Source organism: Camellia sinensis, chromosome 6 (genome assembly GCF_055761805.1).
Source record: "Camellia sinensis isolate YWXY chromosome 6, ASM5576180v1, whole genome shotgun sequence".
NCBI classification, from domain to species: Eukaryota; Viridiplantae; Streptophyta; class Magnoliopsida; order Ericales; family Theaceae; genus Camellia; species Camellia sinensis.
Window position 1 is genome coordinate 173,539,537 of NC_138966.1, and position 26,357 is coordinate 173,565,893.

Below are 26,357 nucleotides of genomic sequence, written 5' to 3' on the forward strand. Positions count from 1 at the left end.
GTTTTATTTAGGTTCTCTAGCATTACTCATAAAAAAGTATACATACCATTTGATTTTTAAAATTTTAAAAAATAAGTAACATATATATTTTTTATTAATAAAATCGACACAATGAAATTGTTACTATTATTTAAAATGTGAAATAATTTGAGATCATTTCATTAGATATTGTAAAATACTAATGAAATAAAAAGTTAGCAAAATAATTCTTATAAAATTAAAAAACCATCCTTTTATACATTTTATAAATACTCATAAACATAAAATTATTAATAAATTGTCAAAAATCAAGCCCTAGCTTAACACTACAAAAACTCGTAAGGATCTTACAAAATATAATATATCAAGTAAAAATAAAGAACTCACTATCGAAACAATTGCTGACGATGTGGGAGTACTTGGCTTGGATTTGCTAGGCTTCAATAACTGCATTCATGGTATAGAGAGTTAATATATAATATTTTAATTTATGAAATAAAATAATTTGATAAAGTAGTTTAAATTTAGATTTAAATTTTAGGATAAATAACACTTTTTACTTATACAATTTGATTCAAATTTTACTTAGATAATTATTATTTTAATTTGATGGTGAAAGAGTTTGGAGACGGAGAAATATACCAAATGTCACGTCTTGTATTTTATTACTCGGATAATATTACCAATATTTATTAATGAAGTCTATTTACAAATAACATTTCATTCTTAGATGAAATGATGAATAATTAAATATACTTATTCCCTCTCGTTATATGACAATGACATTTATATACAAATAAAAGAAATGTCCTGAGACTTACAATAAAAGAGAGAACATTACTCTTTACAGAAAAATAGCACATAGCCAAATAACAAATGAAGTAGTACAATCTATCACTACATTACACTTATGAAATGGTAAAAACCATAGTTTGATCTTTAAATCTGAAAAGTATTCCCTATACATATGTACAGGTAAGGGGTGAATAGCCACTAGCTCACCAAACAATCCCATATTAAAACATTAGAAGATAATGCGGGTACCAAAATACTCATACATATACATAAAATCATATCATGTTAAAACCATATGATTTTATTACATAATCTTTAATTAACCACAACAAGCTAACTTAAATAAATAAACATGTTTCGATAGCAACAGGACATCCTTTTCAATTCATTCAATTATCTTATTATCAATTGAATCAAATAATTAAACAATTCATCAAATCCATTTTGTACAGTCTTGTGAGATGAATGCATATGCCATGTCATGCTTAAAATATTTTTCTCATCTTTTGAAAATCTTATGCACAATGTTAATTTGAAAACACATTAATCCAACAATTTTAATAAAATTTCAAGATGGTAAATACGACTCAGGTAATCCCTAAGCTGGTGTCTGCAAGTAGACTATACGAGTACTACCAATTGGTCATTTTTACCAGTGTTAACTAGAAAGCTTGACACCTGTAATCTGTCATTTTTACCAATATTAACTGGAAAGCTCGACACCTATCATCTAAACCACTTTTTAAGATTTACCACCGTATTTACTCCAAAATCATTTCATAAAAACTTGTTTCCGAACATTCCTTTCTCAATACAAAGTTTTCAAATCAAATTTCAAAACTCATCATTATCAAATGAATTGATATGCCAATGCAATGATTAATAATACAATGCAATATTTTTTTCATTTTCAGTACTTCCACACAATATTCCCATTATGATCAAAATTCTCATTTCTCATTTTAATATAATTTCTCAAGATGAACATAAATACTTTTATCCCAATTCATCCATGGGACAACATAATTTCCACATTTAGAGTAATCTCAACCATTTAGTCACTTCAAGACTATATCAATATTTTGAACAACAATTTCCAAAATTTCAACAATTCTCATATTCCATGAAAACCATCATTTATATGTAAACAAATAAATAATTTTTCAAACATCATTTATTTTGGCACACAAAATAAATATAACAACATCTTTAAAGATTGTCAACATCTTTCTTAAAACCCCCTAATTTCTAGGTTTTCTCACAAAAATCACTCATCTTCATTTATTGAAAGAAAGTCACTAAAAATATCTCTCTTCAATCCTCATAGTTCAAAACCCTCAATTTCTATTTTAAAAGGAACAAGAAAGTAAACTCATTTTAAAAAAAAAATCTCACATCTTCTTGAACCAACAATCAATTTTCAAAACAAATCAAAGGATGATTTCGAAAATCATCTAGATCTTGAAAAAAAAAAAAAAAACATATATATACATTTGATGTTCAAAAGCAACACATTAGCATACTCCAGCTATTAAAATCAAAAATTCATTTCTCAATTGTCTTGACTCACACAAAACTTTTAATAAATTTTGTTCCACTTCAAACAAGATAACCAAAATAAATTTCACTAATATCTCATACTTATGAAATATTAACATTTTCATCCTACTATATTAAAAGTTATGGTATAATCTCAATAACACACTTTTCACCATAAATGATATAAACTTTTAACCAAACTAGTTTAATCCACTAAATTAGTAATTTTCTTATATTCACATTTTTTCAAAAGAAATAATACCAAACATAACTTAACCCAACTCATCTTTCAAGCATAATCATATTTCATGAATATAACACTTTTAGAGTTTTTAATCCCAAAATAACTCTATAATATCAACTTAACAATTCACACCATATTCATCAACATCAATTTATTTTTCTTCTCAAAAATAAATTTCAAAACTCAAAGAAAAAAAAATCAACTTTATATTTCTCAAAATAAATCATCTAATCATAATATGATGTAAATACAATCATACAACAATTAAATTTTATTTTCGAATTTCTTTGCAAAATTATCAACACAAAACGATTTTTCCAAATCAATCTCAAAATGCCAACATTCTTAATATTTCAACATAATTTTTTTTCCAAAAATTACCAAACAAAAATCTGAAAATATATATATGCAATACCTCTTATAATGATATATTTTCTCAAAATAACCTTAACATAGCTTTAATGTAAAAATATGAAGAAAGTCTCTACCTCAAATAATGAAGAAGAGTAGATCTGGAAGGCAAATCTTGCCCGATCATGAATCCGAGACTACCATTGCGAAGATCACGATGAGCTCTCCGACTTTTATTTACAACACTTTTACAAAATCTCACTCTAAAGACTCCCACTCTAAACTCAAAACTTGAGCAACCATGGAAAATAAAGAAAGAGGGAGAGAGACGTACCCTTTTCCAACCCAACCAAAGAGAATGAAATGAAATGGAAAGGAAAAGAAGATGAAATGATGGCCATTACAAAAAGGGAGGCAACCCCATGTGGGTTTGTCTTTCCAAAAGAAAAAAATTAGTTTCTCCAAAATATATTTTGTAATAATATCTTCAAATTTTATAATATAAATTATAAAATGATATAATTTTTTTCACTATAAAATATAACATTTTTGTATACCACAAAATATAATATTTTGCTCACTATAAAATATATACTCATTTTATTCACTACAAAAATATATAATTTTTTACCATATGATATATACCATAAAATCAACTATCAAATATTTATTATAATCCTATATAATAAATAATAACAACCCCCAATGTGATTATTACCAATCACATAATTAAAAAGGACCAAACAGCTAAACATAACTCATTAAACAAACTCAAATTAAATTAAATCTAAGCCATGGGTCTTGATTAAATTTCCATCCATAAGCCAAACATGGCCCAATTATATACCAAAATAGATCCAACAAATTTTTATCAAATCTTGATCCGAACACCCAAAACTCAATTTCAAATTCTGTTATAAATTAAACTGAACACTAATCAGTTCGTGAATTTTCATAAACTAAATACTCATCAATAAATTCTGAAATTTTTACCTAACGTGCTAGACTTGTATGTGAACACATATAAAAATTTCATAATTTTCTGAGATCGGAAACTATTTTAAAAAAATACAAAACCGAACTATTTTCGCACAGAATTTACACAACAGTCAAATCCGAAAATTTGCTCAATTAAATTATGCACTGTTTATTTTTGTAAAAATTTTTTTTGGGTCATCACACCAAAAAATTGTTTAGACTGTGACATCTGTGGTGCACATTGAAGTTGTTTGTTGTAGACCAATTCATATAATATATAGAGTAAAAATAAAGAACTCACTGTCGGAACAATTTCAAACGATGTGGAAATACTTAGCTTGGATTTGCTGGGCTTCAACGACTGCATTCATGGTAATAAAGAGTTAGTATATAATATTTTAATTTATGAATTTGAAATAAAATAATTTGATAAAGTAGTTTAAATTTAGATTTAAATTTTAGGATAAATAACACTTTTTACTTATACAATTTGATTCAAATTTTACTTAAATAATTATTATTCTAATTTGAAGGTGAAAAAGTTTGGAGACGCAAAAAACATACCAAAACATTGTTTAGAATGTGAGATCTGTGGTGCACATTGAAATTGTTCGTTCTGGACCAATTCATATAATATATTAAGTAAAAATAAAGAACTCACTGTCAGAACAATTTCTAACGATGTGGAAGTACTTGGCTTGGATTTTTTGGGCTTCAATGACTGCATTCATGATAATAGAGAGTTAGTATATAATATTTTAATTTATGAATTTGAAATAAAATAATTTGATAAAGTAGTTTAAATTTAGATTTAGGATAAATAACATTTTCTACTTATACAATTTGATTCAAATTTTACTTAGATAATTATTATTCTAATTTGATGGTGAAAAAGTTTGGAGACACAAAAAATATACTAAAAAATTGTTTAGAATGTGAGATCTGTGGTGCACATTGAAGTTGTTTGTTGTGAAGCAATTCATATAATATATTAAGTAAAAATAAAGAACTTACTGTCGGAACAATTTCTAACAATGTGGAAGTACTTGGCTTGGATTTGCTGGGCTTCAACGACTACATTCATGGTAATAAAGAGTTAGTATATAATATTTTAATTTATGAATTTGAAATAAAATAATTTGATAAAGTAGTTTAAATTTAGAATTAAATTTTAGGATAAATAACACTTTTTAGTTATACAATTTGATTCAAATTTTACTTAGATAATTATTATTCTAATTTGATGGTGAAAAAGTCTGGAGATGCAGAAAATATACCAAAAAATTGTTTAGAATGTGAGATTTGTGGTGCACATTGAAGTTGTTTGTTGTGGACCAATTCTTATAATATATTAAGTAAAAATAAAGAACTCACTGTCGGAATAATTTCTAACAATGTGGAAGTACTTGGCTTGGATTTGCTTGGCTTCAACGACTGCATTCGTGATTTAGAGAGTTAGTATATAATATTTTAACTTATGAATTTGAAATAAAATAATTTGGTAAAGTAGTTTAAATTTAGAATTAAATTTTAGGATAAATAACACTTTTTACTTGTACAATTTGATTCAAATTTTACTTAGATAATTATTATTCTAATTTGATGGCGAAAAAGTTCAGAGATGCAGAAAATATACCAAAAAATTGTTTAGAATGTGAGATCTGCGGTGCACATTGAAGTTGTTTGTTGTGGACCAATTCATATAATATATTAAGTAAAAATAAAGAACTCACTGTCGGAACAATTTCTAACAATGTTGAAGTACTTGGCTTGGATTTGCTGGGCTTCAACGACTACATTCATGGTATAGAGTATATAACATTTTAATTTATGAATTTGAAATAAAATAATTTGATTAAGTAGTTTAAATTTAGATTTAAATTTTAGGATAAATAACACTTTTTACTTATACAATTTGATTCAAATTTTACTTATATAATTATTATTCTAATTTGATGGTGAAAAAGTCTGGAAATGCAGAAAATATACCAAAAAATCGTTTAGAATGTGAGATCTGTGGTGCACATTGAAACTGTTTGTTGTGGACCAATTCATATAAATATACTAAGTAAAAATAAAGAACTTACTGTCTGAACAATTTCCAACGATGTGGAAGTACCTGGCTTGGATTTGCTGGGCTTCAACAACTGCATTCATGGTATGGAGAGTTAGTATATAATATTTTAATTTATGAATTTGAAATAAAATAATTTGATAAAGTAGTTTAAATTTATATTTAGGATAAATAACACTTTTTAGTTATACAATTTGATTCAAATTTTACTTAGATAATTATTATTCTAATTTGATGGTGAACAAGTCTGGAGATGTAGAAAACATACCAAAAAATTGTTTAGAATGTGAGATTTGTGGTGCACATTGAAGTTGTTTGTTATGGACCAATTCTTATAATATATTAAGTAAAAATAAAGAACTCACTGTCGGAATAATTTCTAACGATGTGGAAGTAATTGGCTTGGATTTGCTTGGCTTCAACGACTGCATTCGTGATATAGATAGTTAGTATATGATATTTTAATTTATGAATTTGAAATAAAATAATTTGATAAAGTAGCTTAAATTTAGAATTAAATTTTAGGATAAATAACACTTTTTACTTATATAATTTGATTCAAATTTTATTTAGATAATTATTATTCTAATTTGATGGCGAAAAAGTTCAGAGATGCAGAAAATATACCAAAAAATTGTTTAGAATGTGAGATCTGCGGTGCACGTTGAAGTTGTTTGTTGTGGACCAATTCATATAATATATTAAGTAAAAATAAAGAACTCACTGTCGGAACAATTTCTAACGATGTGGAAGTACTTGGCTTGGATTTGCTGGGCTTCAACGGCTACATTCATGGTATAGAGAGTTAGTATATAATATTTTAATTTATGAATTTGAAATAAAATAATTTGATTAAGTAGTTTAAATTTAGATTTAAATTTTAGGATAAATAACACTTTTTACTTATACAATTTGATTCAAATTTTACTTACATAATTATTATTCTAATTTGATGGTGAAAAAGTCTGGAAATGCAGAAAATATACCAAAAAATCGTTTAGAATGTGAGATCTGTGGTGCACATTGAAACTGTTTGTTGTGGACCAATTCATATAAATATACTAAGTAAAAATAAAGAACTTACTGTCTGAACAATTTCCAACGATGTGGAAGTACCTGGCTTGGATTTGCTGGGCTTCAACAACTGCATTCATGGTATGGAGAGTTAGTATATAATATTTTAATTTATGAATTTGAAATAAAATAATTTGATAAAGTAGTTTAAATTTATATTTAGGATAAATAACACTTTTTAGTTATACAATTTGATTCAAATTTTACTTAGATAATTATTATTCTAATTTGATGGTGAAAAAGTCTGGAGATGCAGAAAATATACCAAAAAATTGTTTAGAATGTGAGATTTGTGGTGCACATTGAAGTTATTTGTTGCGGGCCAATTCTTATAATATATTAAGTAAAAATAAAGAACTCACTGTCGGAATAATTTCTAACGATGTGGAAGTACTTGGCTTGGATTTGCTTGGCTTCAATGATTGGATTGGTGATATAGAGAGTTAGTATATAATATTTTAATTTATGAATTTGAAATAAAATAATTTGATAAAGTAGTTTAAATTTTAGGATAAATAACACATTTTACTTGTACAATTTGATTCAGACTTTACTTAGATAATTATTATTCTAATTTGATGGTGAAAAAGTTTGGAGACACAAAAAAATATACCAAAAGATTGTCTAGAATGTGAGATCTGTGGTGTAAATTGAAATTGTTTGTTGTAGCCTAATTCATAATTCATTCTTGACCTTGATTGTCAATCCTGAGTATTTTTTGATTTTATTCTCTACGTCTATAAAAATAACGAAGGACCAACTCCACCCTAGTGTAGGGATGGGAATATCAAACCGGCCCGACGGGAACCCGATCTTCTGATCCTGAATTGAGCGGGTTTTTCCCAAAAAATACCCCCGACGGAACGGGGATGGTATTTAAAAATAATTCCCGAACAGATTCGGGCCGAGGACCGGGATCAGTGTCCCAGCCCCGTACCCGGCTCGGCCCCGTCCCCGATCCCAGACCCGGTTTATCCCCGATGTTAAATTACAATTTTACCCTTATTTTATCCCCGGTTTATCCCCGATGTCAAACCACTGACTTTACCCTCATTTCATTTCACCCTCAGATCTCATCTCTCTCTATATACCCCGTCTCCTTCTCTCATCTCTCTCTACCCCGTCTCTGTCTCTCATCTCTCTCTAGCTCACTGACTTCTCTCTCTCTCTCAGATCCAGAGCCACCACACCGCGTCTCTCATCCACTCTCTCTCTTATGATGTTGTTGTATTTTCTGAATTTTTTTTTTTTCCAGATCTGTTTCAGATTTGTCTCAGATCTGCAGATGGCATATTCTCTTAAGCTAATTTGAAAGAAGACAATGGTGAGCAATATGAACCAGCAGATGGCAAAGTGGGCTTGCTTATGTTTCTGGTAGTAGCTTATGCTTGTATAGACTTGGGGAGTAACACTTCTTTTTTTTTCATTTTTCTGTTTTTGTTGCAATATCATCAGCAATTTTGTGATCAATTAATAAAATCTTTTTTTCATTGATCGAGTTCTTCAATGTTTCTATTTCTCAAGGAGCAAACTTCATTGTGAGAACAGCTGTTTCACAAATTTTTTTTTGTTTTTGTTTTTAGATCTGTTTCAGATCTATCTCAGATGATGATGTTGTTGTTGTATTTTCTGATTTTTTTTTTTCTCAGATCTGTTTCATAATTTTTTTTTTTTTGGTTTTTAGATCTGTTTCAGATCTGTCTCGGTCTCGGATGATGATGTTGTTGTATTTTCTGATTTTTTTTTTTTTTTTAGCCGTGGAATGCTCGGGGTCGGGGAAACCCGATCTCCGTTGGGGGCGGGGGTGGGGTAGTGATAGGTTCCCGTCGGGGATCGGGGTCGGGGGAAATTCGACTATCGGGGATCGGGGACGGGGAGTGTGATCCCCGGCCCCGCCCCGCGCGTTGCCATTCCTACCCTAGTGTCGGTGTCAATTGACCAAAGACAGAGAATTTTCATTATTATATATAATTTGTTATTTTAGGAAGAAAAAAAAAATCTACCAAAAAAAAAAAAAAAAGGAAGAAAAAAAAATCTTTCCACTTTAAAAAAATTGTGGTATTGAACCGCAAGAAAATCTAGGACATTTTCGTTTACTTTGTTTTTCGTATTTAAAAAAACAAAATAAAAAATTTGTAAAAACTCATAATTTGCACATTGTTTTCATTCTTTCTTGCAAAATAATTTTTGAAAACCTAAAAACAGCATTTTTATATTTTCTAAAAGTGTTTAGCTTTCAAAAAAAAAATGTATACAAAAACTTTCAAAATTAGTTTGTCAAATTTTTTTTTTTGTGTTTTCTGAAAATTAAAAAATATATATACAAAATAAAACAACTCGTCTCTAAATTTTATTTTTTTTTATAACAGAAATTTATAAATTCCCCACTGCATATTCAGAACAAAAATATATACAAAAATATTTTCTTGATTTGAAAAGTGATTATTTTAGTACTACTTTTACGTGCACACAGATCTTGATTCCCACAAATTTTGTGCATTTTTTATTTAGACTTACATTCTCTCCGATCTATAGCATTGACGGAAAGATACTGTTCAAATCCGTGGAGTCTATTATAGATCTCGTTTCAATAATTCAAACAAATTATTTTATCGAGCTTTTCGTGTATATCATTTAAAAAAAAAATATTAATCCGATAATTGAAAACTAATCAATTTATTGCATTTAATTTTTCAATTTTTTTAATTTTATTTTTCATATATGAATAATATACCGAAGAGTTCAACAAATGGGCCAGAATAACACCCCGCAGTTGAGATCATAGACTAGAGGGGATCTAGGTCCTTTCTATGATACCTCATTCTTCTAAGCATCTCCACCAGGCAATCTGTTGCGTCTGATGGATTCAAGCAAAGCATGTCCACGAAATCAAAATGCTTGTGAACATACTGTCCACGGCCAAAACAGGCACGGTGAAGACAGAAGCTCTGGGTCTCACATCTAAAACATTTGACACAAGTGAAATACATCCTCACAATAAACTTTCTGCAACAACCGCACAGTGGCCTTCCATTCTGTAGTATGTAGTACAGTGTCTTGACATCATCAAAATCAAGCTCTCCGTTTTTGTTCTTGTTGATTTCTTCGAAGAAAGAGGGATTGTTCATGGCTGGATACCCTGCTTCTGTCATAAATCCTGCAAACTTGGCCAGGCTTACTTTTCCATCTCTGTTATCGTCCATTTTCTTGAAAAACTCCTTCGCTAAGCTCCTAACATTTTCGAACACGACCTTATAGTAGACCTGTGCAGTCTCTGGTATCTCCTCCATCGACCCCTTCTCAAATCTTATAGCAAGGTTTTAAATAGCGGGTATAAGATCTGTTGTGGTGTAGCAATATTGAACAAAAAAAAAAAAAAAGCGAATGGTTTTTTTTATATAGTGTTGCGATTTTTTTTAAACATCATCAGAAAAAAATTATATTTATAGGAAGTAGAATCCATTTAGCCTCATTATTGCTGAGGCGGCTGCAGTCCTGCTGGTAAGCAATACAAAATCAAAAGATCATTTTACGTTTTGGCTTTGTTTGTTTTCCTCTTTCACAGTGAATGATGAACAGTGAACATACCTCCTGTTTGTTTTGATTGTTAGTCTGTCCCAACACTTGATATTGAAAATTAATCAGTTGATATTAGGAGAGTGATTTACTTGTTTACCCTTTTCTCCTCTCTCTCTCTCTCTGTTCTGTTATCATATACATATATATATATATATATATATGCATGTTTCATTTGATTTTCTCACCAACCAAACAAAAGTGTAGACAAATTGGAAATTAGACCAATAAAATTGAAGAGTGAAGCTCTGATCTTTGACTAAATCAGACAAAAGAGATACAAGAGAACTTAAGAGGAAAGTCGGTTTGAGGTCCATAGCATTTTCCCTCTATGTCAACCTTACCTGGGTGAAGTGACAGAGAGCGAAAGACAACCTTTTCGTTAATGTTTTGAACAATTTTGCACAAGGAAAATGTTTGAGGGCCACAATTTTTGTGGCCACAATGGCTCAAAACTGTCAAAACGACGTCGTTTTGGCATGTTTTGCACCCAAAACGACGTCGTTTTGACAATTTTGAGCCATTATAGCCACAAAAATTGTAGCCCTCTAGCATTGTTGTTTTCAAAACCAAGGACTAGTTTTTGAGAAACCATTGGTTGGTTTATTTATTATTAATAATAATAATAAATAGATTAATAGTTGAATTTAGGTTAAAGTTTTAAAAAATAAATAAAATAAGTTAAAGTAATTAATAAGACAAAATGTCATATCAAATCCATAATCATTTTACTTTTTTTCTCACAAATATCACATCCAATTACAAAAAAATTCAACTATCTTTTTAAATACAAAAATTTTAACTTACTAAAATAGTCAAAAACAAAAAATAGTCAACTTCCCAAACAAGGTCTTTGAACTAACAAGAAATTTACCCGTTGGCAGTGTCCTTACTGCCACATCAGTGAACACAAATTTTTTTTTTTTCGGTCTTTAGGGGCACTTTGGTCATTTAGTATCACACTATTATTTCAAATATATTTTTCAATACAACAATTTAACAAAAAAATATTTCATCTTTTTAAATACAAAAATTAAAATAATCTAATAACTAAAAAATTTAAAAAGTAACCACTTCCCAAACACCTAAAATAATTGATTGCGAAACTTCTTGGTAAACATGTTGAAATTAGTTGATAAATGTATTGACTAATCAGAAAAAAGAGAGAGAGAAACTACAAGGCCGTTGCTTTTTGTTTGGCTTTAATTTTTTTTGACTAAAATACTACAAAGGGTTATTTCAAAAATTGGTTAAAAACTAATTTTTTAATCTTTATTAATTTTTTTAAAAAAAATATGTAAAAAAATAAAGAGATAATGTGACTAAAAAAGTCAAAAAAATTAAAAAATTAACTTCTAATCAACTTGCCAAAATAGACTAAAAGATAAAATATGCTAAATAAGTCTAGACAAAATTTACCTATTGGCAGTCTCCTCACTGCCACATCAGCGAACACAAATTTGTTTTTTATGTTTAGGGGCACTTTGGCCATTTATCAAACCATCAAATTTTTTTTTGAGCAATGAAACCAATTCATTAAGAAACTCCGAGACTATCTACAAGAGCCAAGGGAGGATTGGACACCCAATCAAAGGGCAAAACCTCATTTACACAGGTCCGAGCTATCTGATGAGCAACCCCATTAGCTACTCTTACACACTATTATTCCAAACATATTTCTCAATACAACAATTCAATAAAAAATTCACTTTATCTTTTTAAACACAAAAATTAAAATAATCAAATAATTAAAAAGCCTAAAATGTAACCACTTTCCAAACACTCAAATTAATTGATTGCAAAACTGGTTGATAAACATGTTTGTTGGCTGTATAATTTGTAAACACCAATCACAATTCAACACGTGGCATGAAGAGGGTAATTTAGGGACTTAATACAGATTGCTAACCAAAGTCAGACACGTGTCAGCCTGTGTTGATAATAATAGATCTGCGTAGCACTGGAGCAATTGAGGGATACAAGGTGATGTGGCTTAACGGTTACTCACAAAATTCAAATTCAAAATAAGGAGGGAAACCTAATTGCAAGAGTAACGTAGCGGGACTGACTGTGAAAGAGCATGCTCAACAATCATGGAAGGACATTTCGATGGTTAGAAGCCCACTTCGACGGTTATCATTGAAAAATATAAATAGCAGAGAAGGCCCTAGAATGAGGGATCTAGAACTCAAATAAAAAACAATTGATTCATATTTTTCTTGTCATTCATATTTCCTGCATTTTATTTTACGCACTTTCTTTTCGAAACATTTATTTTCAATACTTCATTTTCAAAGTATTTTATGCATTTCATTTTCAAAGCATAGGAGTAGAGGTAAGTAATTGTTACTTTGATTGTTCACTCAATCATCTTTCTCCGTCTCCCTCTTTTTTTTTTTTTTTTTTTTTTAACACTTGGCAATTTTGAAGTCCTCTTCATTGAGGCAAAAGAACTGTCAACGCAATCGTTTGATAATTTGCTTGAATTTAATCTGTAAGGATTTTTCAATCTTTGCTGGCACGCTCGCATTTATGATATTTTCTTTCGTAGGAAAAATAAGCCAACAATTTTTGGCACGCCCAGTGGGAATAATTAAAATGGCTAGACGTAAGAGACAAAGAGAAAATGAACGCTTGGAAGAAAGTGTGGAGGGAGAGGTAGAAATACCTGATCTAGAGAAAAATGTGATAACACATCCTATGGAAGCACCTATCTCATCAGAATCTATGGTCGAACAGACCAATAATTCAGAACATGTACTACATGTTCAAAATATTGGACGAAGCCATGGAATTGGACAATCCACTGTTCCATCTACTCAGCCAATGAATCCATGAGAAGGCTTGGTAGATGCCATGGGATAGTAGTTAATGAACACAATGGAAAGATGGGAAATATCTTTTATGGATCGAATGAATTTCCATCGACCAACTAGCACAAGGCATATGGAGGAAAATTCAAATGTTCCTCAGCAAAGATTGGCTAGAGATAAATAGCCTATGCAAAGTAATGGACATACTAATGGTCAGACTAGTAATCAAAATTATGAAAGACCATCACCTGTACCTCAGTCATGGTATGAGCCTCTTTCGAGACATATGGTAAATCAAAATGCCTGATTACCTAACAACGAAGCCATACAAATTGGTGGATTTGGCCTAACACAAGAAAATGGCATGAGAGTGTTTCCAAATCCCATATTCGAAGCCATACCTGGCACAAGGGGGTTCATTAATTCCTTGTTCGAATTCACACCCGGAGGGTTAGAAGGGTTTCCTACGTCTGGGAGAAAAATAACACCTGTTCCTCCTATTGTAGCACCTTTCGCAGGACAGGCTCAGAGAGGTCAACCATATCCTCAATAGCAGCCAGCACCACAGGACCAGTCCCAAATATACCTCCCTATGGATCAAGAGAACCTCAAGCACAAGGGTTTCCACCAAATCCTGTGTTTGTTCCTCCAATGGTAGTCCAACAAACACAAAATATGGTTCCTAGGGACCAAATTGCTGATATTGTCAGAGAAATGTGTGGACCTATGGCTCGAGGGGATTCAAACTCTTATGTATAAGAAGCTATACCCAGAATGGGTGGATAGGGTGTATGAATACCCAAGGGGGTTTAGAATACCAGACTTTGCTATATTTTATGAGAATGGAAATCAGTCAACAGTAGAACACATTGCTAGGTTCGCAGCCCAATGTGGTGAATTTACTAATAATGAGAGCATCTCTAACGGTAGTAGGCATTTTACCTATCTAAATATTACTATAAAGTATATATTTTATTTTGCCTATCAACTGTTTTATGTTTTTACTCTAACCATGCTCTTTATTTTAGCTATTTATCCAAATACTATTAATTTTATAGAATGCCACGTCAACAACAAAGATGGAGGGAAATGATCCTAATGATTGAATACATTTTGCCTAGCGTTGAAGGCTAGCTACATGTAGCTAGTGAACATGAGTTGAGCCAAAATGCCTAATCATATGCCTAGTGCATTGGAATTGAAAAAAATGAATCACACTAGGCATTTTAACTAACAAGTAATATATGCCTAGTGCATTGGAGATGCTCTGATTACATGAAGTTAAGACTTTTTCCAAATTCTTTAACTGGGGCAGCTTTTATATGGTATATTAACCTTATACCTAGCTCTATCCAAACTTGGTAGCAAATGGAGGAGGCATTTCATGCCCAATTCTTCAAAATAAAGCCAGAAGTTTCCATGGCAGACTTAGCAAGGTTGAGTCAAAGGCTTTATACGAAGGTTGTTCAATTTATTGCCAGATTCAAAAGAGCACGAAACAAGTGTAGGATCATTCTATCAGAGCTTGAATTTGTGAGATTGGCTCAAAATGGTTTAGAGTTTAGGCTTCGAAAGAAGTTCGACTCAACTGAGTTTCAAGATTTAGTGGAATTAACCTATAAGGTATCTAGATATGAATCATTGCTTGAAGAAGAACAAGATCGAAGTAATGCATTAAACAAGATTTATTATAGAGACCCTAATTACGATATTGATGCAGCAAAGATCGTAGGGAAAGAGCGTATGACCTGTGAGGCATTAAGTCATAAGGATAATAATAGACCAGCAATTTAAAAAAAAGAAAGACCTTTATAGGAAATATTCTTTTGATTTAACAAAGGCAGATGACATTTTTGATTATTTGCTTGCAGCAAATTTCCTAAAGTTACGAAAAGGAGTTAAAATTCCTTCCCTAGAAGAACTTAAAGGGAAAATGTATTATAAATAGTACAATTCTTGGTCTCATTCAACTAAAAACTGTATTATTTTTCGGGATAGGATCCAAAAACAGATTCGAAAGGAGAGTTTAAAGTTCCCAACCAAAGCAGAGAAAGCCATGGGGATAGACACTAACCCATTCCCAGAGATAGGGGAAGCTACAACCAATGTTGGTGTGCCAGACTTCCAAAATCTATCCTTGAAGGAATTGGAGGAAGTTAATGGGCAGATGCATGTTACCAACCAGACTACTTTCAAGAAAGATATCAGAAGTTCACTAGCAGATGGACAGAGCTTTGCGGACCAAAAGGAGGACTTTAGTAAGAAGGCACTAGATGATGACTCTCTAGAGGTAGTTGTCATGTAAAGGATGTGTCCCAGATGCAGGTTAAGTTACAAATGGTTGAAAGGTCTCCCAATTGATGGAAAACAGTATTACAAGGATGTGTAGAGACGTCTTAAACTAACCAGTACCTACAACAAGAGGCCATACCCAATTGGTCCCAGACAATAGCCATTTTTGGTTGGACCACTAGCTGCTAGAGTGTAATCCAAGGGTAAGAGAAATCTGCATGAGTTTAGACCACCCAACGACTACAGGATAGAAGGCAATTATCTTCAGAGGAGGCCTGAAGTGGGCTCAAGTTATAGAATCAAAGCCAAAGATTGGTCTCCAAGATCAGCCTCAAACAAGATGGAAGGTAACCACCCTGACAGAAGGCCTGAATTAGGCTTAAGACAGGGGATCAGGGCCAAGCAGTGGCCTCCATATGCAACTTCGAAGCTGGCTTTGAAGGCAGAAAGAGCTAGTTTAGCAACTGAACTAGTAAGTTCATGGGTACTTAGGGTTCCAGATTGGTTTGTCATGCAAAACAAACCTAAGGAAATGCCTACCCAAAGAAGTGTTTTTGGATACTAGGGTAGGATGATTAAACCTCCCTTGGTGGCTCTAAATAATTGGGTATTACTAAAGCACCTAAAAATAAAGGAATCAAATATGGTTTCAGTAATTTCTAGGTCTTAAAGGAGGAAGATTCAGCAAATGTACAGTCAGTACCAAAAGGATCTGAAGGAAAGTGGAGAGAGTTCCTCATTGGCCCAGTCCAAAGGCCAGACAGAGGAAAGAGAAAGTCTAAAATTGGATCCTAGTCCAAAATTGGATCCTTAGAACAAAAGAAGTTTCAGCAAAGAGTAGTTAGTTAAAGTTCACACCGAACTGAAAGCCAAGAAAAGATCCAGCTTAACAGGTCTTGAAAAGGCCCTGATGAAAAGCAACAATGAGACAGAAGAGGAAGTTGAACTAGGCCAAAGGAAAGAAAGGGCTAAGGATGAGATGTTTGAAGCCTTCATGGCTGAACAGATATTTTTGGTCGAAAAACCAGTAAGAACAGACCATTCGAAGGAAGTCACTAGTATTGAAATACCAAAGTGCAGCATGGAAGATGCTTCTGAAATAACTGAACAAGTTAGCTTGGAAAAGAAACAAGTGCAACCAGTAGTTCAGTTTGACTCATTTCCTTCAATGTCAGTAAATATGGTGCATATACTGGCATAGGAGTTTCAGGCTGAAGATGGAAACCAAGAAGGTTAGGAGATTGACCCTATTCCAGTTTCTAGTGAAGATCCACGGGTTAGCATGGTTCAAGATGAGTCTGAAGTGGCCACACCAATAGAAACTGAAGATGAGAGTGAGGAAGTGAGTATTAATCTCTCACATCCTTTTGAGTATCCTACAACATACATGACACAGCATGTTAAGCTCTTGTATATCAAGGTTTTTTTTTATGGGATACAAATGAACAAGGTATTGGTGGATAATGGGGCAGCAGTGAATTTGCTTCCGACGTCCTCTTTGAAGAAACTAGGAAAAAAAAACCCCAGATTAATCCCAACAAGCACAACCATTGCTGGCTTCGCTGGGGATAAGCAGATGGCTCAGGATATTTTGCCCATCAACCTGAGTGTGGGAACCAGAGATTGCATGACGGTATTCTTTGTTATTGATAGTAATGCCAAGTATAATGTTTTACTTAGTAGGGATTGGATTTACACCAACAAATGTGTGCCTTCCTCTCTACATCAGAAGATAATAATGGCCTTATGCAATAGAGAGACAAAGGAAATCAATGTAGACCCTCAACCCTTTATCGTTTGTGCTGATTTTGCAGAGGCCAAGTTATATATTGAAGGAGTGACACCACTCAGTATATTGAGAAAACCTGATAGTTCAGCCGAAGTAATGACTGATGAGGAAGTAGCACACCTAAAACACTTAGTGCAGGAGAGTGCTGATGAAGAATTTGTCATCAAGGATGATAATGATACCAGGTTGTAGGCAAGAAGATAAAACCCAAGAAGCCAGACCCTTGGCTTTAGTTAAGTTTTCAATGTTGGATATAAAATCGATAGTCTAGAAGGTTCAAGAACAAGAGAAAGAAGCCATGATAATTGGCTGCAAGCAAGAGCAACAATAGGTCAGGTCTTTGACCTTTGATAAATACTGCGCATTGGACATCAATACAAAAATCTAAGAAATACAGAAAGAAGAAGCCTTATGGACAGACTTTGTCTATAAGGAAGAAGACAAAGATGTTGACCAGAGGAAGTGGGAGCAGAACAAAACCAAGAAGTTGCTTCGAAGGTAGAAGAAATCAAAAGAGAAGCATTAGTGAGTGCTCAATTACAAGACCCCTTGGAAGAAGTCAATTTAGGGAGAGGTTCTGCACAATAACCCATTTATATCAGTGCTTGTTTAAGTCCTTATGATAGAAGCCAGTTATTGGTTGTCTTAAAACAATATAAGAATTGTTTTACATGGTCTTATAATGAGCTGCCTAGATTGGACAAATCATTAGTAGAACATAGGCTCCCTTTGAAGTCTAATTTCAAGCCTTACAAGTAGAAGCCAAGAAGCATGAGTCCTGAAGTAGTTCAGAAGGTCAAGGAGAAAATTCTTAGACTCTTTAAGGGCTTTATTAAAACAACTAGATATGTTGAATGGCTATTTAATATTGTGCATGTTGTTAAGAAGAATGGTAAAATGAGAGTATGCATTGATTTTAGAAACCTGAACTTAGTAACTCCAAAAGATGAGTATCCCATGCCCATAGTAGACTTATTGGTGGACAGTTCAGCAGGGCACAAGATTTTGTCTATGATGGACGGACATTCTAGTTACAACCCAATTTGCATTGCAGATGAGGATGTCCATAAGACAACATTCAGATGTCTTGGAAACATTGGCACCTTCGAGTGGGTTAAAATGCTATTTGGTTTAAAGAATGTTGGGGCTACATATCAAAGGGCAATGAACACTATCTTTCATGATCTCATTGGAAGATAATTAGAGTGATACATTGATGACATTGTACTAAAATTCCAGTCCATGGAGGAACACTTGGTTCACTTGGAAGCAGCTTTCGAAAGAATGAGAAAGTTCAAGTTGAAGCTTAATCCTCTCAAATGTGCTTTTGGTGTATTAACTGGAAACTTCTTGGTCATGTAGTATACAAGAAGGGAATACAGATTGATTAGAATAAATCCAAAGCCATCATTAAGGCCAAGCCTCCATCAAGTAAGAAAGAAATATAAAAGTTCCTTAATCAGGTTAATTTTCTTCGAAGATTTATTTCTAACATTGTAGGAAAAACTAAAGTATTTTCTTCTTTATTAAAGTTAAAAGATGAATAGGAATTTGTGTGGACAACAGAGCATCAAACTGCTTTCGAAGGAATTAAAGCCTACTTGGCCAAGCCTCCAGTGCTGATGTCACCAAAGAACGACAAGCCTTTGAAGTTATACATTGCTACAGCAGATGATTCATTAGGAGCTTTCCTAGCCCAGAACAATGAAGAAGGCAATGAACAAGCAGTTTATTACCTTAGTAGGTTTTTAATTTCTTGTGAATGTAAATATTCAGTTGTAGAAAAGTTGTGCCATCCATTATACTTTGCAGCAATGAAATTAAGATATTATCTTTTACCTAATGTTTTCTTGATAATTGCAACCACAGACTTGATTAAGTATATGTTATTTAGACCAATGTTGAGAGGAAGAATTGACAAATGGATATTAGTCTTGTCAGAGTTTCATCTAGAATATGTCTCCCAAAAGACAGTAAAATGATAAGTTTTGGCTAACTTTTTGACAGATCATCCATGTCAAACAGGAAGCTAGGAGATAATGGATCTTGGTATGATCAATGTTGAGCTTTGGCAAATGTGATTCGACAGGTCGAAAGCCAATGGTCTTATAAGAATTGGTGTTGTAATTAAATCACCACAGGGGGTAGGAACCACACACAGTTTCAGAGTGGATGAAACTACTTGTTCCAATAATTAAGCTAAATATGAAGTTTTAATAATGGGACTGGAAATGCTAATTGGATTACAAGCTCATGCAGTTGATATATTTGGAGGTTCTCAATTGGTGGTCAACCAAGTGAAAGGAATTTTCAAATATCAAAGTGCAAACATGTTGCCATACTATATTGTTGCATTACATCTGATTTCTCAGTTTCAAATAGCAAATGTGACTTATATCCCAAGGTTCATGAATAACAAAGCTAATGATGTAACTCAGAAAATTTCAAATTTTAAAAGAAGGGATGACACTCAAATGAACATAAGTCAAACAACATATCAAAAATTAATATCACCTTTAGCTAAAAGGAATGTGGTATTAGAAGTCAATCATAATGACTTACAAGATCAAGATTAGAGGCATCCAATAATGCAGTACCTAACTGGCCCATCTTCGAAAGCCAGCAGAAAGATCAAATTACAATCTATGCAATACATAGTGTATGGTAATGCTCTTTACAAAAGGGGAGCATATGGATTGTTATTGGAATGTCTAGGGCCGAAGAAAGCATTGACAGCCATGGCTGAAGTTCATGAAGGCATTTGTGGTGCCCATCAACCTGGTGTGAAAATGAGATGGCTGCTTCGAAGGCATTCCTACTATTGGCCAACCATCTTTAAAGATTGTATAGAGTATGCTAGAGGCTGCCAGACATGCCAAAAACATGGCATGATAAGACATGTACCAATAACTGATTTACATGCAGTTGTGAAGTCTTGGTCATTTAGAGGTTAGGTTATGGATATAATAGGAAAAATTCATCCACCCTCTTCGAAGCACCATTGTTTCATCCTAGTGGCTATGGATTACTTCACTGAGTGGATTGAAGCTAAACCATATAAAGTTGTGGATCAAACTGAGGTTATTGGATTTATTAAAGATCTAATCCACAGATTTGGCATTCCACAGACCATAACTATAGATAATGGGACTGTATTTGATGAGAATATGGTAAAGTCTTTCACAACAGAATTTGGAATTAGTCTTGTTAATCCCAGGGATTGGTCAAATTTGTTGTTGGATGTATTATGAGCTTATAAGATTTCTCCAAAATCAAGTACAAGAATAACTCCTTATGCTTTAGTATATGGACATAATGCAGTGTTGCCTGTAGAAATTAATATTAAGTTTTTGAGGGTGAAATGCTTGAACCAATTAACTTCTGAGCAATACCATCAAAGCATGTTTTTGGAATTAGAGAGTATAGATAAAACTCGAATTCTTGCATTAAATAATATTTTGTTCCAAAAGAAAAAAGCAGCCAAGAGCTACAATAAGAAGGTTAAGCACATTAGTTTTGATAAAGGTGATTTGGTATGGAAGACAATACTTCCAATAGGAATTAAAAGCTATAAGTTTGGCAAATGATCACCTAATTGGGAAGGTCCATATCTAATTCATAGAGTCTTGCCTGAGGGAACATACCATTTAAGAAATTTGAATGGATATGTGCATCCTAAGAAAATTAACAGTAGGTACTTGAAACCTTATTATCCAATTGTGTGGGAAACACAAGGAGTGTAGAAAATGTTAAACAAGAGAAGCATAAAGACACTCAAATAATGAATAAAAAAAAAATTTCATTTCATATAAAATTGAGTATATGCAGCCATAAATTGGCCCAAAAATCAGTGCAATGTTTTATTGTTCCCTTCTAATTGATTCTCTACTCCTAAGGGATGGGAACAACTGAATGGCTGTAGTCATGTTCTGCCTTTGATCAACCAACCATTGATTGGTGATCTGTAGCTTTGTAGCAGTTTGATCCAAAGTTAGATTAACTGCTGATAACTCTTCTTCTAATTGAGCCTTCTTCTCCAAGAGCTGGGTTCGAAATTGAGAAGCAAAGGAATGTTGTCCTTTTAATTCAGACACCTCAACATATCTATGAGAAATAAATTCCTTATCTTTTGATAGCTTCTCCTCTGCATCTTTGGCAATATGGAAAATATTGACATAAAAATCTATGGTAGCTGTTACCTGAGACAAGTAACTTGAAATAGCCATGTTGGATTGCTCAATGACTTTATAGCACTGAAGGAAACCATTCTTGATGATAGGTCTTTGTAAGGCTGCGAATGGGATCCTTGAGAATGATGTCAGCAATTCCAAACAGGTACCCAAGTCTAATGGAGGTAAAGAAGCCATACTGATGGTTGAAGAGCTCTCAAAATTTCCAAGAAAGAGTCAGCCAGAACCAATGGCTCAGTTTCTTTACTGGCTGATGGAATGGTAGAAGGTAGATCAAAAAGGCTAGCTAGCTTAGCTTCAAAAATGTCCATCTTTTCCACTGACATTGGAGGTGCAAAAATGTCTCTAGTGGAAGGAAGAGATGACTGCATAGGGATAGGAGAGGAGGATGAAGTGTCCCTAGCAGTGTCTATAGTCCTGGCCACCAGTAAGTTAAGAAAAGAAGAACTGGAGCTGGGTAGTGATGGTGGTCCAAGAATTAGTGAGCTATCAGTATCTTCTCTGGGAGTATCAGCTATCATTGAAGATAAAGTGATAACTGGGATCTCCTCAGTTGGAGAAGGAGCAGGCAGGATTGTAGGGAGAGTAAATTGGGCTGAGGCAAAAGTTAGATGAGGAAGTTATGGAGTTAAGCCAAAGGATAAAGATATAGGAATGTTTTGCCTCAAAAAATATATGAAAAGTGTAGAATAAAAAAGTGGAAGTATTGTCGGGATAGGCTTTAAGTGTTAGTTTTCTTCTTTCTTTTTGAGGGTGCTTCTAATGGTCTTTCAACTTCAGATAAGACTATCGAATGAGGAGGTAGAGTAGTTGTTGCTGCAAAATAAGAAATATGAAGCAATGTTAAGTTTCATTTCTGAAAACTTGGGAAGGGAAATTATTAGAGAGATGAAAGGAATTTGCTAGTTTCAGAAGTGGTAACAATGGTTGGAGAATAGCGAAGGGCATAATGTTCAATAGTTTCTTGCCTCCTTGCAACTTCTCTTTAGAGTGCATCAGCAGCAGCAGCTTCATCCCTTAGTACTTGTTGTTGTCTCCTTTTCTTAGACCTCTGAAATACAATGATTTCTTTGGAGTGCTCCTCTTCCACTGCTTTGGCAGCTGCTTCATGAGTAGAGTCCCCAATAAGATCAGAGGGAGAAACTGTCATTTTCTTCCTTCTTTTCAATGGTGTCTCCTTCTCTTTTTCTATTTCTTCATCTTCCAAGTGAGTTTTAGGTGTCCCCTCTTTAGGATCAAGCAAAAGTCTTATTTTCCTCTGTTGTTATTGCTTGCCTTTGAGGACATTCAAAGCCTGAACTCTCTGAGGAGATTCTACTTGTGAAGCTCATGCATTAAAAAAAGAAAGCCATAAGTAGATGAACAAGGCCTTAGGAACATTATAGAGAGAAGAGAAGAGAAAAAATGGAAATGCATGCCTCTCTTTGAAGTAGCCCTGGTGACTCTAAGAGAAAGAGGAGAGGCAGCAATAGTAGTCTCTATGACAGCAAGAGTAAGAGCTGGGATAGCAGGGACAGTAGAGATTGTAATAGTGGTCCCAGTCTTTTGCGGTTTGGCTTAAGTGGGCACATCTAGTCCCACTAGCAGATCTTTGGGAGGTATTGCCAGGAGCACCTCTATATTGGTTGTCCACCAATTTTGAAATCTTTTTAAAGCTGTGCTATGTGGGGTAAAGGGGGTGAATTGAAACTCACTCAACTCTTGTAGCAATTTGAATGTTGCTTCTTCCAATTTGTTTTTGGTTACCTTTAGGTCTCTGACTGTGAGATTGGTATTGGAGAGGCTACAAAGAGGGACAGGGATTCCTTGAGTAAGCCCAAATTGCCTGACAAATTGGGAAGGACAATAAACTTTAGATATACATTTGTAAGCTCGAAGATTCAAAGTACCAATGAAGAGCTCCCTTGTCAACAAGATAGAGGCCTACATATCCATGTGTAATGAATTGGAGCACTCCTGATCAACCAAAAATGCCCGGAACCAGGCTGGTCTTGTATTAGTTTCGAAGGGGCAAAAGAAGGAAAGAAGTGGAGAAATTGGAGTTGATGAAAGAAAGTAAAATAGTAAGCAAAGCTGGAAGGGTATAAAGAAATCCTAGCAAATTTTTCTCCGTAAGTAGTAGGTTCTTGCACCAAAAATCTCAAGCACTTGGAATGTAGACTAGTGAAATATGCAAAGAGCTAGAGTTGTAATACCAATAGAGGGCCTCCTTGGTTAACATCCAGAGGTTTCTTGTAAAATTGGGAGCAGGCTATATAAACCTAGCCTAAAACATAAGGAGCCAAGGTTATCCTCTTCTTCGAGGCAAGAGCTTTGGCAAGTGGGGCAAACTCAGACATAATCCGTTGAGATGAAGTGCAAAAGAGAAATTTGCATAACCAGTATAGATTAAAAGAAAAGAACTTTCGATCTTCTACAGGATCTACTTTCTTGTTCTCAATTTTTACAAAATCACCGAAAGAAGAGTTCAAGGATGTGATGGTGAAGTTGACCAGAATGTCTGGGTAACTAGGCGAAAAGAGAGCATCAAGTGGTGAGAGCCCTAAGAGATAGCAAATATTAAGAACGGTAGAGGCCATCATACCACACCGAAACTGAAAAAAATTAAAAGCCAAATTTTAGAAACAAAGAGTTGCAGGAATCAAGAAAGGATCCTCAGGAATAATGAACTTGGAAAGGCGAAAGACATCAAGGATACAGAGCTCTTGTAGGTCCAATTCTCTAGCTGGCACAACTCTGTCATACCACTCTTCCCATTCAACCCTCAATGTGGGTGTAGACAAGCCCGCGGGGGACCTCGCTACAGCTCGGACTCGACTTTCGTCAGTCACGGTTCTAAATCTGAACCAAAGAGTCCAAATCCGGCAAATCGTTTTGAGAAAAAACAGATTTTTGAAAGAAGTACCAAACATGGGCTGCTTTGCCAGATACAGAGTCGCCACCTAAATATTTTATTTTGGGGAATTTAGGAAACCCTGACTCGGTGCCAAAAGGCCACGTGTCCGTCATCACCAAAGTTGCCTCGGCTCGGGAACTTGGGTACGATTGGAGAAGGTCACTTCGTGAGCACCCCCGCTCGCCCGGTCATAGACCGGCCTCTACTAACCATGATATCTATTTTTGAAAACATTGTATGTTCTTATTCCGGTTATTAGCCTAGGTTATTATGTGATGCTCACAGCAAACAAGTATAGACCAAATCGCCCAAATTGGAACAAAACATTTCATGTTTGTTTTTGAAAATGGTTTGTTACTCGCAAGTAGGCTAAAATGCAGATTTTGCCACCCTCAAGTGGGCTTTTAGAAAAGATGATTTTGCCACTATCTAGTGGGCTTAAAATTCACAGTTTTAATGCGTTATCCCAATTCAAGCAATTCGACCTTCATCCACAAGCATTTAAGCAGTTATGTCACATAAGCAGCTAACCTCATGGTAATCATGCTATCATGGCAACATTCACACGCATGCGATATGCTAAAGCATAAAAGCTTACCTAGTACTCCGAGCCAAAACAGAAACTAGTTAGTAATCATATGCATGATCCTAGTTCATGTTAAAAATGGCTAATGCAACACATGCAAAGATGCAATCTAAACAGGCTGGGCTAACCCTAAAATGGCATATGAAACGCTACAAGTAACATGTATTCAATTTGGAATTGAAACGTACAATGTAGTTTGTATGATGTACCGAGCCCGGTGCATGTCAACAAATGCATGAATGCACACATGCATAGCATAAGGTATGCTAATTTTAAAGATGCCCTAATCTACCATCATAAGCAGGTAAATAAAAGGGAAGAAAGAAGTGGGGATTGGAAGACATACACACACGCACCCACACTTATTACAAGTTTGCCCTCGCTCGGAGGGACCAAAATAATAATACAAATTAATTAACTACGCAAGCTAATTAAATATTACAAATTGCTTAATTAATTAACAAATTAACTAAACTAAAGAAAAGCAGTAAACCGCCTCGGGGCGAGGGCCAGATGCAACACATGCTCGGGACTGGCTCGGAATTGCACTGCCATGCATAGTTTGCCTCTGTTTTCCCTGCTCTGCTCCTCTGAAAACTGCCAAAGTCTCAGGGATGCCTCTCAGGACACTGGGGGATATCATCGGCTGAGAAGAATTTCCACCGGCAGTAGCATTTAGTCACCGGCACAAAATAGATCCACCGGCCATCGATTGACTGCCGGTCGGCACTAAATACTGCCGGCCGGCAATGAATTCCTGCAGAACCTGCAACTCACAGCAGCAGAGGGCAAAATCTTGCATGGCAATGCAATTCAAACAATTTATGCACCAATCACATTCCTTATCATGTTAATGACTCAAAGGAGGATGTGCCCCGATTCTCGGACCACCAATCACGCATTTCCATGCATGATGGCCCAAAGAATCAAGTGTGCAACTTCAATTTCAAAATGCATGCAAGCCACATAAACACACAAGGAGGCCTAACCTCTATCATACTCATCTCAAGAGGCAAGGTGATGCATGCAAGATGCAATGCAACTTAGGCATACGAGCTAAGGATGCAACATGCCGATACAAGCAAACATGCAAGGTGGGCATACAAATAAGCAAAGGATGGTCTTAAACATGAATTAGGCAGCTCTAGTTAGGCTCAAAACAGTGGCCAATGGAAGAAAAT

At 34.1% G+C, this 26,357-nt stretch overlaps 2 protein-coding genes and 1 long non-coding RNA gene across 3 annotated transcripts; all 3 read right to left on the reverse strand.

The window, feature by feature from the left end:
- Window positions 1-366: 366 nt before the first annotated feature.
- On the reverse strand, window positions 367-3,252 carry LOC145792468 (uncharacterized). The gene is made up of 2 exons (XR_014331865.1): window positions 3,046-3,252; window positions 367-426 (listed from the first exon to the last, which is right to left on the reverse strand). It is a non-coding gene; the product is annotated as an uncharacterized LOC145792468 (long non-coding RNA).
- A 1,985-nt stretch (window positions 3,253-5,237) lies between these two features.
- Window positions 5,238-7,114, reverse strand: LOC145793822 (uncharacterized). Its single transcript, XM_082876698.1, has 6 exons — window positions 7,045-7,114; window positions 6,685-6,744; window positions 6,326-6,385; window positions 5,974-6,033; window positions 5,620-5,679; window positions 5,238-5,320 (listed from the first exon to the last, which is right to left on the reverse strand). Exons 1-6 carry the CDS (start codon window positions 7,112-7,114, stop codon window positions 5,238-5,240), a joined length of 393 nt encoding a protein of 130 aa, XP_082732824.1.
- Window positions 7,115-9,820: 2,706 nt separating this feature from the next.
- Window positions 9,821-10,324, reverse strand: LOC145793823 (uncharacterized). The gene is made up of 2 exons (XM_082876699.1): window positions 10,086-10,324; window positions 9,821-9,995 (listed from the first exon to the last, which is right to left on the reverse strand). Exons 1-2 carry the CDS (start codon window positions 10,322-10,324, stop codon window positions 9,821-9,823), a joined length of 414 nt encoding a protein of 137 aa, XP_082732825.1.
- Window positions 10,325-26,357: the final 16,033 nt, after the last annotated feature.